This window comes from Akebia trifoliata, chromosome 16, assembly GCF_017979445.1.
Source record: "Akebia trifoliata isolate Shusen 1 chromosome 16, ASM1797944v1, whole genome shotgun sequence".
Classification (NCBI taxonomy): domain Eukaryota; kingdom Viridiplantae; phylum Streptophyta; class Magnoliopsida; order Ranunculales; family Lardizabalaceae; genus Akebia; species Akebia trifoliata.
The window spans coordinates 12,692,187-12,706,644 of record NC_141390.1 but is presented as its reverse complement, the minus strand read 5'-3'; the positions used below and the strand labels follow the sequence as shown (position 1 = coordinate 12,706,644).

The 14,458-nt window shown below is 33.7% G+C and overlaps 1 protein-coding gene across 11 annotated transcripts; it reads right to left on the bottom strand.

The window, feature by feature from the left end:
• Positions 1 to 1,714: 1,714 nt before the first annotated feature.
• LOC147382592 (acylamino-acid-releasing enzyme 2-like) lies at positions 1,715 to 11,798 on the bottom strand. 11 transcript variants are annotated; one of them, XR_015174056.1, is made up of 13 exons: positions 11,088 to 11,798; positions 7,094 to 7,166; positions 6,738 to 6,975; positions 6,469 to 6,658; positions 5,544 to 5,752; positions 5,213 to 5,420; positions 4,906 to 5,125; positions 4,182 to 4,322; positions 3,894 to 4,101; positions 3,086 to 3,302; positions 2,550 to 2,747; positions 2,293 to 2,361; positions 1,715 to 2,103 (listed from the first exon to the last, which is right to left on the bottom strand). XR_015174056.1 is itself a non-coding variant. In XM_086429437.1 (13 exons), exons 10-13 carry the CDS (start codon positions 3,245 to 3,247, stop codon positions 2,059 to 2,061), a joined length of 474 nt encoding a protein of 157 aa, XP_086285563.1. In that variant the 5' UTR covers positions 3,248 to 3,302; positions 3,894 to 4,101; positions 4,182 to 4,322; positions 4,906 to 5,125; positions 5,213 to 5,752; positions 6,469 to 6,658; positions 6,738 to 6,975; positions 7,094 to 7,166; positions 11,088 to 11,234; positions 11,424 to 11,798; the 3' UTR covers positions 1,715 to 2,058. The 11 variants fall into 11 exon arrangements, 1 of the variants encoding a protein (XP_086285563.1); XR_015174058.1 differs by having other exon boundaries at positions 5,213 to 5,273; XR_015174060.1 differs by having other exon boundaries at positions 4,906 to 5,121; positions 5,213 to 5,273.
• Positions 11,799 to 14,458: the final 2,660 nt, after the last annotated feature.

Here is a 14,458-nt window from a genome sequence, read left to right as displayed (position 1 = left end):
TCTACAAAATAATACGATCAATCTAGAAGATCCCCGTTAAGTAAACAACCCCGTAGAGTCAGGGGAGATCCCAGGATTGCCGTCCTAAAAAGGGGAAACCCTGGTCTATTGCCAGGGATTATAAATAGTAAAATAAGCACTATTGAAGGGATCTTTTAGAGAGGATCAGAAGTCTAACTAGTTTTCTGAGACTATTCCTCTACTTATCTAACTTGAGTGTCGGAGTGATTTTGGCAGGTACCACGCTGTTGAGAGGAGGGAGATGCTCGGAACGAATTCCGATCAATGTGGCAGAGTCCATCAAAGCCGCCTACTGGATTCTGACCGCACAGATTTTGACTTAATTTTTTCTTTTCATCCCCTGTATTGCTTCTGAGTCTTTCCAAATCGGTATTTGTAACTCCAAACATAGCCTTGAATTCAAAAACTATTGTACATTGATTTGAATGATATTGTCGCTTCTATCGTGTATGGATGTGGTTCCAATTATTTTATTACACATAATAAGACAACTAATTAAGTTTTGACAGAAGATAAGGAAACTACAGATCTTTAAACGATGAGTTCTTAGGTAGTTAATTTGGTAGGTTTTAGGAAGAAAATGAGAGCAACTATACTTATACTATTAAACATACATGCTTGAATAATAATAAGTGAGAACAGTTGGTGGTGAGACAAAAGCAACATTATCTACAAGTATATTTATGAACCACATCTATCATTACATATGCCCCTCTTTTAAGAAAACAACACCAAATCTTGATGTGGTCACCAGCATGCCAAAATTTATATCCATGGCATTATTGGCACATACTTTTGAGTTCTCACTAAATGGTGATGCTATAATATTTTTAATGGGAACATATTAATTTTATCACTAAAACTTGTTCTTTAGTAACAATATATAAACTGTAATTAAAAAATTTGCCACTAAAAACCAACTTTCTTGTAGTGTGGTAAACTTGAAATTGTAATGTGAACCAGATATTTTTATTTTTTCGACTTCGATACTTGGTAAATCTCCTCAAAATACCCATAATGCATATATCATAGTTGCAAATAAAGAGCTACGATTTAATCAGGAAAAAATTTAGAATCTCAACTTTGTTCTTCATTTTTTTTAGTGAAACATCAAAATAAATAATAAAAAAATGTCTAAACGTTTAAAATCAAGAGAATATCATTTCTCCATTCGTCATTCATGATCAAAGATCGTTGAAAATGATCACAATCACCATTGGAAATCCTAAGTAATGCAAATGAGAAAATCACTACAATAACATAGGGATATAGCGATGGTCGCCGATTGTCGCTATAGGGGAATAAACCATCGCAAATACATATAACGACAGCCACTCGGGCCCTCGGTGATCACACTAAAACTTCTTACGCTATATGTATTATCGACGGCCAATTATTTTTATATATAGGACTTATAGCGACAGCCGCTATTAGCCATCGCTATAGGGTATTTTTATATTTAAAAAAATATATATTAGGCATTTAGCAACGGCCGCCGACCATCGCTATAGGGTTTTTTCTTAGAAAAAATATTTGGTCTTTAGCTTTGGTCACGGCCGTCGCTATAAGAACTTTTGAAAACAAAATTTGATTTTACACCTGCTCCCCTCACATGCTGTTGAATATTGGAAATACCCTTTTGTTTTGAAATTGATGACCTAAACCCCAACTACCAACATGGAAAGACCCAAATGCGCCTCATCTTCAACTTTCATAAATCTAATTGTCAATCCAAATTCTAGTCTAAAATTTGAAACTACAAAATATATTATCACTACTTATTACAATAACTTTACAAAACTGTCACCAAAAGTAATTCATATGTGATTGCCAAACACATGAAAAAGCTGTCATAATGAATTATGAAGCAACATAATTGATGTTGGTCACCCAAGAGATCATAATAATTGTCACCAAATGACCCCTTCATACGTGAAAATCACATGGAAAAAAGGGGCAAGAAAAAAAATGCCAACCTGCCTATTGCATGGGAATCATTGGGAAATACACTGACTTTGGTGTCAATTCTTTTCTCCTTCAACGCTCGTGCATACCGTAGAGTTTTAAATCCATCAATGTGAACTAAAAGAATCATATAATGACAAATCAAAATCACAAATTTTAGAAACCACACAAATTTTAGAAATCACTTATGTTCAATTCCTGTCCAAGCAAGCCATAAAGTCTATCAAATGTGGTTTAACAGGTGTCCCACTAAATAATAGGTATCTAATACTTTAAAAGCGAATACAAAGTAAAAGCATGACTTACTTGCAACCCATTGGAAAATAGAACACGGATATCCTTGGCACTTAAAAGGAAAATGATCGGTGTTTTGACCTGTAGATACCATCAAATAAAACAAAGTTAATCATTGAAAATAATCACAAGATCCTATTTTCAATCAATCTGATCATCAAAGTTATAATTACTTGTTTGAAATAAAAGGACCAACAATTATGTTATATAGGGCCTATATGTAGAGATGAAGATGCCAACTTAGCTAAGTTAGAAATGTTATATTGCACCTTCGAGATGTGTGAAATAGGTGACTTGTTGTAAAAGTGGTGGAGGTGTTCTACTAAAGGTGCCTCTGTAAGTAGAGATTTTCCTTCACTACCATAGGCCCCCACATAACACCAATCAGGGATACCAGATGTGTCAGCCATCGATCCAAGATTACAAATTGGATTTCTCACATCCGTTGCAACAAACCTGTTTGGTGCCTACGCAAATTGAAAACTAAGTAAAAATCCTTTAGTGTATCAAATTGTAACGATCTCCAAGATGGACAGATTAAGTAGATTCCAACCAACCAACAACATAGCAAATACATTTGGAAGTAATTGTTCTTCTTCTATTTGGAAATGCTTGCATCTATGTTCAAGGCCACTAAACACAAGACTTTTGTGAAGACTATAATTTAGGAACTAACGTGAAATATCATTTCGAAAGTATGTATATATATATATATATGTACGTATATAAAAGTTGTTGTTCATTTCAATCAAACTTATTATTTTCAGTGATAAGTTAAACAAAAGGTTCAAATGGGAAGACAAACCTTCGTTCCATATGAACCTTCAACATCTATAGAAGCTTCAGGCTTTTCATGACCTTGGAATGTACTTGGCATAACAGAATTATAGGCTTTATTTTGTCTATCATCAACATAGCCAATATTCCCAACACATGTAGGTGTCAGCACGTTGGGCACATAACCCATTTATCTTGAGACTTTCCATGAGAAAAAAATCTCTTCTCTGTCAATGCAACCAAATCTGCAGTGCAGTAATTAGAGATCATCAGAATGAAGAAGATGGTACAAATCCCTTCTTGTCAACAAGTAATTGTTAGTATAATAGTGGGGTTGATCTAGTGTCCTAGTGGTTAATGACATGAAGGTACAAAGTTAATGTCACATATTAAATTCCACTTCACCCACTTATGCATACATGTAAGGGGAGATAGAGTATTACCAAAATGTTGTAAGGATGGTCTAAAACAGCATTGCAATACACATGCTGCACATGCAAGGCAGTTTTCATCACTTCAAGGATCCTACCTAGGATATTTCCTACAGCTAACCTAAAATTGAGCAAAACTAACTCATAGACTTAAATGTTCATCCTCCATTATATTTCTTCAGCTCATCCATAAGGATGAGATAGATTGGATATCTAAATTTTAACATCTAATCCCCACTATTACTACAACCAAGGTTGGTGGGTCTCATTGAATGCTAGGTCATACAAGGTTGCTGCTACTAGTTCTTCATAGTCTATAAAATGGACACCTAGCTTCAAATACTTGGCATTTGGGATTAGCAACAAAAGATAGAAAAATAATTTTAATGTGTTCAAGGAACTTACATCTACAGCAAATAACATGCCTACACTGAAATACCATCTTCTCGTTGTTGAGACTTTCATGATAAACTGGGTAGGTCTCATCATTAGCCTTATACATGTATTCACCTTGCTTTCTCATAAGAGAAGTAGCTGATGAGTTATCTGTATCTATATACATGGATGAATTAGGTTTGTCCACAAGTGCTTTTTGTTTAGAAAGAACCAGTCCCTGGAAAGAATTTGTTGTAAGTACTCCAGATGCACCAAAATAAGTTCATACATTTTAAGAACTATTTTGAGAAAACTTACTGCATAAAAGGTAAGCTTAAGGTTTCCCCAAGGTAGATCATAAAGGACTATTCAAAACATCCAAATGCAAGATGGCCCATCACTTAAGGAGATCTCCCTACACTAGATATCCACCCAACCATATGATCCAAATCATCCAATCTACAAAGAAAAAAGTTTGAATAGTTAAAAGAAACACAGATAACTTTCCCTGAATAGACTTATGATTTTACACTCATTTTTGGATAGATCTTTGTCTCATGAAATCTCCTATGATCAACCAAATGAATGGTGGATTCCACCCTCCCATATGTACCCCCAGTCGACTGTAAAAAAAATACTAATAAGGAATTAAAAAAAAAAAAAGATAATGGTCAAGGCAAGAGTCTTTAAGACAAATTGCTACAGAAGTAGCCAATGTTTTGCACTAATTATTAGGTACAACCATTTGGTAGTCATCCTCTGAATACCTTAGCAATCCTCAATATGCAACAACTAATAATGGTAGTATTTTGAGGAAAGTTCAAAGTATTCAATAAAAGTTGAGAAAGAATACATATTAGTACCTTTAAAATGGATGATCAAATACAAAAAGGTAAGTACAAAGAAATTATGTAGAGTAACATATTCTCAATATTTGACATAATTTAGTTATATATATAATAATTAGCAAAGAGGATTATGACAATATAAGCAATAGTGCATAACACCCCACAATACAAAAAGAGCACAGGGAAAGTTATACCTCAAAAAGAAGTAATTGCTTTGCAACTGCTGACATACCCTCTTTCCCTAGCAGTGCTTTGGCATAACTCTTCATAACCCCAAGGACTATCTCCAATTCTGAAGGAGATCTTGAAATATCTAGTCGGTATAAAAAATACCCTTGAGTCAAGATTAGAAGCTTTTCAATCCCCGCTTTTCAACCTGAATCCAAACCCAACCTTTTCTAATCCTTTCTCTACCTAATTTAACATATAGTTTTATAGAGTTAGGAACTTATGATTGTTATTCTAAGTGTATACAAGTGATAAATGCAGTTCTAGCCTTACCTAAAACCCTACAAGCCCCTTCTTCTCCAAAATCTTTTTGCATGCAACCTTTTCATCATTTCTGTCCAGAAATGTGAGAAACTCAAGAAAAAGAAAAACTACATTCACATCTAATGAAGTACATTTAAGCATTTAGCAAACACAAACAGAAAATATTTAAAAATTGACAATACCTTATCTTTTCCCCCTCTTTTATCTGGGTTTCGGACTATAATGTAAAATATTTAATTTTAAATTGGCGGAGTTAAAAAGGGGTTAGTTACTAAAAAAATAGTTATTAATTAAACAATATGTATATAAAATTTTTTTAAAGTGGAGAAATTAAATATACCAAAAACAAGATGAATCTAGTTGACTTTCAAGGTCTTTGAGTGGGAGGGTGACCATTAGGAAACATGGTGCGGAAGTATAAGCCTATATGCTCTTGGACTTGTCTCTGCACTTGGCTATCATCTGCATCTACATCTGCATTTCCATCTACATCTGCATCTCCTTTTGTAGCTCGGCAATCCACTCCTCATGTTGTCAATCACATTCCACCTGCATGTTTTGTAACTCAGCAATCATCTCCTCATGTTGTCGATCATGTTCCACTTGCGTGCTTTGCACCTCATTCAATTGGAACTGCGTCTCGGCATAAGTACTACTACGAAATGAGTTAGAAGTAGATGTAAAGATCGAACTTGGGATCGGGCCTAGGCCAAATGTACGTATTCTACCATGCCGCTCTAGTCTCATCTTCTCAGTAAATATCTTCTTGCTTATGGGTTTAGAATCAGATCTGCCACTATCTTTATGTTTTTTATCATATTATTCTATATAAAAAAATACACTAGTAATTATCTTACAATGAATAATTTATCTTATAATTGACTTCTTACATATAATGAGCTCGATCGATTTAGGATCATTGTAAGACCCATTTTTCCTAATATGGATTTTCTTCAAAACTTCAACCTAGGTAGGTAAAGTACCATCTTCTTTAGCCTTGGCTTATAATTACATGAAAAAAAAATTAGTATATGTCGTAGGGCACTTAAATATTAAAAGAAAATAATATAATTAACATATAATTACGCATCATCTCCGACTGGTACTGTGCACAACTCTTTATCCACCCCTCCCCCGTATGTTTAATTACTTAGTTTTTCTTATTCTTGCTATTCCTTTTTTAGATAACCTATACAAATTTAATAACATTACAGACATATCATTCTTCAAAAATGATTAATTAAGAAATTTGTAATAATTTATACCTGAGCCTCGGGGGAACTCCAGTAATGGAAAAGCCAAGTCCAATCAGCCTTTGAGACGCTAATAGGAATATGTAGCAATCTCTCTCCCATCTATCTTATGTTTTTTGTAATCATTCTTCCAATATCTATACCGCATCGACATACGTCGCATCACCCACTTCTTCTTTGAATCATCAATTTCGACCTTATTCTACAAAAGTACACAATTTAAGAAATAGATAAAAAATAATATTATTAGAAAAATGACAAACACATTAATTTATATTTACCTGGACTTCTTGTCATGGTGAGTCCTTTGAATACTTTGGAATGTCAACCCATTTCTTGCATTGCAAAGGGGCATGACCAGAATGCCTAACAATAGTCCCCAATAATTGTGAAAAATGACTAGTATTCTCCCCTATTGGTTAATCATATTTATTCCAATCCAATAACATCTTTTGGCCTATCTTCTGGCCAAAATTACCCACTCTTGCATAGGGCCTCTCCTTCTCGTGCTAGTAGAAGCTAAAAAGATAAAATATAATAAAACAAAACAAAATATGTCAATGATATATCATCTAGATGCACATGTCATTAACGATAGTACACGATATTCAAAATAATTTAATACAACGTATCATACCTGTACTACTAACACTATCTCCAACATCCTCAGATGGTATAGCTCTAGAAGATTCTCCACAAAACATATCTAACTAAGCAATTCAAACAATGAAAATCAATATATTCGTCAATTAGAAAGAAATTTCACTTAGCAAACTATCAATAAATAAAAATTTTATTGAAAAGTAGACAAGGAGTCCTCAAGAGGAAAACAAGCAATAAGAAAAATAAATAAAATAAAATGGCTAAACAACATCATTAATTAAGTCATGATCACCATCATTTCCTTCGACATGTAATCCTTGGATATCATTCCTATACCAAGTAACAATATAGTCATCAGTGTCGACTTCGATTTGGTATGACTCATGCTCATTCTCATTCTCTTGGAAAGACTCTTCTTCAACATCCTCTTCAGACATCATATTGTATAGGTTTCGTGGTTGTATATTTATTTATTACTATATGCCAGTATTGTCTTTAATATAAAAAACTTGTTCTGCCTGGTTTGCAAAGATATAAGGTTCATTGGTAGATAATGCCCATGTAATATTCACACAATTGAACCCATACTCATCTTGCTTAAATCCCCCACGACTCAAAACATCCCATCAATGACATTTGAATAATAAAACTCGATATCCATTAGGATATTTTAACTCTAAAACATCATTTAAAATGTCATAATATCCAACATTGTTTATCATTAGATTCATGTCCCTCGCACTTGCAAAGCTATATGTCAATGCAGATACGAACACACAACTATTTTGAGTCTTTCGTTGTCCATCACGCTCTTTTGTGTGAAATCTGAAGCCATTCACAATGTATTCTTTAAAACAAATCACATTATGTGATGGGCCCAAAGTTAGATTCTTGATACGTTCATCTACAGGCTCACCATGTAATTGCATTAGTGTAACATATTTAAGATTAGAAAATGGGATAGCTAAAGTTACAAGTGTATTGATATGTGCTTAATAAAAAAAAGTGTAATCATGATATTGAATACATAGGTGATGTTTAAACCATTCGGAAAATTCTTTAATATGTTTTCGTTTCATATGCCTCGTACTCATGTGATTATGAGTGCATTTAAGTAACTGTCTATGTTGTCTATAAAATAAATTATTCCATTAATAAGTGAATAATGAAAATTATAATATATAAAAAGTAGATTTGAAAAAATTTATCTTACTGAACAAATTGAGCAATTTCATTACAGTTGGTCAACACGTAGACACGTGCTTGTTTTCACTCGTTGGATTCCAATATTTGTGGGATAGCCTTTCCAATAGCACGACTACTTTTCATAAAAATTGATAACTTTCCACTCGAGCCAGCATCAACACCATCGTTATTACGCTCTAGTCGATTAAATCTCATCTCTATCTTATGCAAGTACCTCGAGCAAAATGTTAACGATTCTTCACAAAGATAACCTTCTACAATTGAACCCTCTGGATAATTTTTATTACGCACATATGACTTTAGCCTGTGTAAGTACCTCTCTATTGGATACATCCACCTATAGTGCATTGGACCAGCCACCTTGGCTTTACTAGCTAAATGAATTGGTAGATGCACCATACTATCAAAGAATACTAGTGGAAAGATCATCTCCATTTTATAGAGTGTTAAAATAATTTGATATTCAAGACACTCTAATTTCCTTACATTGAGTACCTTACGACATAATTTTTTGAAAAATGTGAACAACACAATCAAAATAGAACACACATGAATCAGTACATGAAAATCAAAATTCTTCAGTCTCAAGATCTTACATTGTTTAACTTGAACACACCTTGAGAAATTCGAAGAATAACTATCTGGACCATTTCCACTCTTTAAGCATTCACAAATTTTTTTTTCAAGTGACGACATTGTGTAACATGTAGGTGATGGTAATAGTTTTTCCCTTTCTGGTATCGGGTGAACTTCTTTCTTTATAATCATTAATTACATATCAAGACAACTTTTCAAATTGTCTTTTGTTGAACCCTCAATATTTAAAAGTGTTCAAATCAAATTATCGCATACATTTTTGTTGATGTGTATAACATCCAAATTCTGATACAATAAAAGATCTTTCCAATACGATAAATTGAAATAGATGCTTTTTTTCTTCTATTTTTTTGGTAATTTACAATCATTCTTTTTTCTCTTCCTCCCAATCCTATCTTTATTTGCCTTACCAAAAATAATTTGCTCGTATTCTCGTAATTGATCAAGCACATCACTCAACGATTTTGGTGTAAATTCCAACTACTTTTTTCATTAAGTAAATTTTTATTTTTTTGGAGTCTATAATCAAGTGGTAAGAATCGACAATGTCCCAAGTAAAATTCTTTGTTTTCTTTTTGCAATCTGACTGAACAAGTGTCTTTGTGGCAAAAGGAACAAGCAAGTTTTCCTTTAGTGCTCCATTCTGATGAGTTCGCATATACAGGAAAGTCGTTGATAGTCCATAAAATGGCTGCATGCATCTTAAAATTTTATTTTCTTGAGGCATGGTATGTTTGAACTCCATCTATCCACAATTCATTCAATTCTTCTATCAATGGTTACAGATACATATCGATGTCATTCCCAATTCGAGTAACATATCAAATGATTTGTTACTCCGTCCATTAAAATATTTCAGATGTAACAACTTTACAATGAAAGATAGTTTCAAAAATTTAGTGCAACCCAGATATAACTCAGTCTCGGTAGCTTTCAACATCTCATAAAACTTGTTTACATCTTCGTTTGGCTCATCTGGACCGTCATCATTCGACTCATTAACATCATCATAATCAGAGTTTGGGATTTCAAATGCATCTTGTAACATTTGTTGCATATCATCACCCTCTTTGAATTCATCAATTTTGTATTCATATTTGAATGTCTCACCATGACGTGTCCAATATATATATATCTTATCTATCCCATTCCATAATAAGTCACAATATACGTTTTCTTTATTCTTTACCAGCACATTGAGACATTTAACGCAAGGACATTGGATCACATTATCGAACCTTGAATGAGAAAATGAAAATCCAAGAACTTATTAACTCATGTTTCATACCCAGGGGTATCTCTAGGCAATTGAATCCAACTTTTATCTATCGGCATATCCACTTTACGGCAATGTCACCTTTAAACCAAAAGCACATGGTCACATACAACTAAAACTAAGGAAACAACTAGTCAACTATTGATGAAATATTTGATTAGAGAACAGAAATTTATTAAATTTCCATAAATATTTGATCAGAGAACAATTTTATTGAGCTTTTTGTTGACCTAATATCTATCTATTCAATAAGATGGACACATTTTTCAAGTCCAACCCAAACATTCTAAAGGAATGTGGGGGACTCCCATAAAGCAAGCCTTAAAAAATGGGATCATGCCCCCCCTACTCTCATGTAGTACCTCATCATGGAGGCATGCTTACATGTGGAAATCAAACAATCCCTTCTATCATTAAAGACATTATCCTTCTAAGTCACTTAATAGATTTATCGTTTACCATGTCATACATCTTTAGAACTATGGGAAATTGCATACCACTTTGCAAACCCAATAAAAATTCTCCATCTGAATACAAAGACTATATAAATATAGATGATTGATTTAAGAGTCTAAAAAATACTACGATAAATAAAAAGATGTATGTCTTAGGCTCCATCCGAATACAAAGACTATATAATTATCAATTCACATGATAATTGATATGTGAAACAAGTGAGATCGATGCATGTGATGCTTATATTCTAAAATTGATTTTAAAGTGATTAACAATTTATTAAAATAACTAAATTTAAAGTAACTATATTTATCTTTCATATAACATTACTAGAAATAACAACAACAACAACAAATGATAGTTGACTTAAGAGAATTTCATATGAAAGTAAATATCAATTTTCTATAGGGAAATGAGTAATCCAATGAATAAAGATCTTTTTTATACAAAAATTATTTAGTAATGAAACTTGACAACAATTTAAATTGTTTACCTCGAATTGGTAAGGAACCACTGAGTGTATTTGCATGCAAAGATAAGGCCTTGAGAGAAGTCAAAGTCCCAATAGATGAAGGAATACTCCCTTTGAAGTAGTTAAGACTTAAATCCAACACCTCTAATTTTATCAAAGAAGTGAACTCTAGAAAAGTAAAGATTACAATCAAGAACTTATTTGAAAGATGTGAAAAATAAATTTTCAACTCTTGAATTACTTCGAGAACTTGGAAAATTCTAACACTAAGCAGCAAAACTGACATAAATAAGTTAAATTCGAAAATCTTGAAACAAAAAAATATTGAAATAACTCAACATAGATGGAGAATAATACCAGAAAATCATAATTCAAGCTATGCAATTTGAGAGATGAAAAATAACTCAAATTCATGACAAACCCGTCTTTCGGTGATGAAGCTCAACTGAGTTAATCTCCCCTCGAAATTAAAAAACTAGAAAATGAAATCAAAGGTTTAGGGTTTGCAATTGAACCTAAATTTGAATCAACATTACAGAGAGTTCAAACCCTATAACAGAAAAATCTAGGGTTTAGGGATCGATTCAACTGAAAAATATGTAGGAAAACATACATTTTCTATCGATTCAACTGAAAAATAATCGAATTCATTTTTGAGCTTGAAATGAAAGATAGAGAGATAGAGTTTGAGATGAGAGAGAGACAGAGAGATCAAGGTTGAGACGAAGAGGTTGTTTTTGTTTCAGACGAAAAGATGAAGAGATGAAGATGTTGTTTTCGTTTCAGGCGTAGAGACAAAGATGTTTTTGTTTCAGACGAAGAGACAAAGATGTTTTCGTTTGAAACGAAGAGACAAAGAGAGTGAGATCTGATTTCGTCTTAAACGACTCTATAGTGATGGTCAAAATCTGATCGTCACTAAAAATTATCGCAATAAATCATTTTTCTTGTAGTAAATGGTACTTTCGGTATTTGAAAGACATTATAAATGTGAGTTGAGGTCTATCGACTATTAAGAAAATAAAATTTTACTAAATGAACTATTAAGAGACCACCCAAAACTTAGGGATTATTTAGATAAAACTCCCCCCCATTAAGGCCCTATAAATAATTTTTCCTATTGAAAAATCTTAAAATTTGTTAATATTTGAGGAGAAATAAATATAGGACACTTAAACTGAAGCATATTGATTGATTTTGGTTCTAAAAAAACTAGCCAAGCTTTGAAAACCTTTAACAAATTGTTACGTGATTTTTGATTCTTCTTACTAATTCTGAAACTACAACAGTTAATTCAAGGGTAACCCACCTCGTAAACATAAATTTTGGATACCTCCATTGGAAATAGAACCAATTGTTAAATACAACAGTAGCAACTAAAACTACCACCCACTATGCTAACTTTCTCCTATAACTACACACAATAATTGAACGAAATTACAACAGTACACTATAACACTTCACACATAATAACTGAAAGGAACTACAATATAAAAACTAAAATTGATCTTGGAGAAAATCAAGGAGTGTGGAGGAAATGGACATCGAGCCATCCCTTGTTAATCACATAACATTCCCATCGCCTTAGCATGTCATCAAGGTTCAGATTTGGAAATTGGTTCTGAAGCTTGTAGTATGACTCCCACGTGGCATCATCCATCTCCATTCCCTTCCCATTGGACTAGAACTTCAGTTGTGACATGATTTCCTCTCTTCACAATCGGACGGTCCAGAATTGTCTAAGGTTTTGGTTTCATAATACCATCATCATTTGCAACTAGAAGAGTTGTTCGAATCTAGATCTTATTACCCAACTGCTTCTTCAAGCATGAAACATGAAACACTGAATTATGTTTTTGCATCCTCCGGTAGCTTGAGTTGATATGGCACCATCCTAATACGTTCTAGAATTTGAAAAGGGGCATAGTATTTTGGAGCTAACTTGAGTTTCTTCCTTACAATGATAGATTGTTGATGACAAGGTTGCAAACAGAGGAAAATCATATCACATTCTTCAAATGATCTTTAGTGCGATGCTTGTCTACCATGGACTTCATTCCTTGGTGAGCCACCTGAAGATTCTCTTCTAGAGTTTGAAGGACATTGTTTCTTCTCTTTAGGACCTTCTCCACTAATTCTACCTTAGTGGTACCCTTGACATACGACATCAATTGAGATGGGGCTTCACTATAAAAAACCTCATATGGGATATGGCATGTGGCTGTATAGTTATTTGTATTTTACCAGAATTCAGCCAATGCAACCCATTTGGACCACTCTTTAGGTTGGGAGCTACAGAAACTTCTCAAATAATGCTCCAGGCACTTATTGACGATTTCTGATTGCCCTATCTATTTGAGGATGATATGCAGAGCTGTGATTGATATTAGTAGCTTATAGTTTGAAAAATTCTCTCCAAAATTTGCTGGTGAAGGTTGGGTCCCAGTCACTGATGATGGATTGGGGCATTTCCTGAAACTTAAACACGTTGTCCATAAATAATGTAGCCACTGCTGCAGTTGTATACAGGTGAGAAAGCGGAATGAAATGTACGAACATTGAGAAATGGTCCACCACTACCATGAGAGAATTTTGCCCATGAGATGTGGGCAACCTTTCCATGAAATCCATGGTGATTTCAGCCCAAACATTTGAAGGAATAGGGAGTGGCTGGAGAAGGCCAATGGATGCATTATTTTCTACCTTGTGACGTTGACATGTATTGCACGCACTTTCGAATATGGGTTCTAACGTCTCCTCTCATTCTGACCAAATAAAATCTCGAGTCTTGTTATGCTAGATGCGGTAATAATGATGAATAATATGAAAGAGAAACTAGAAAAAAATAGAAACAAACACACAGACTTTAACGTGGTTTGACGATGTGCCTACATCCACAAAACCGAGAAACTGAATTTTCACTATATGTCAAATTAGGGTTACATTATAAGAATTTATAATAAACCCTAATCGTACAATAGGTATTATAAAATTCCAATAATACCCCTGTACCATACCTTGGGGAAGTTGCCCCATCACCCCCAACCTACAAAATTCGTCCCTGGCAAACATATGATTTTAGCAGATGCCGTCGTTCGCTCCATTCCATTTGGTACATTATGTGTTCCTTGCTTCGCTCGAAACACAAAACTCTCCTTTCTCCACTTCGGCTTCATGCCGGCATCTGCTTATATTCTTTATATACATGTTTCACTCAATATAAGCCACATATATCAACAAGTCTTGTGGAAACCTAAATGCCCACCACCCATTGGACTGCCATACAACTATTAGAGGACCTTTTCTTTAAGAGTAGAGGTAGGACTCAGATAGAAACGTCCTTCAAATAACAAGAATCCATTATGTTCAGTGAATCTTGTAGGATCCAATAA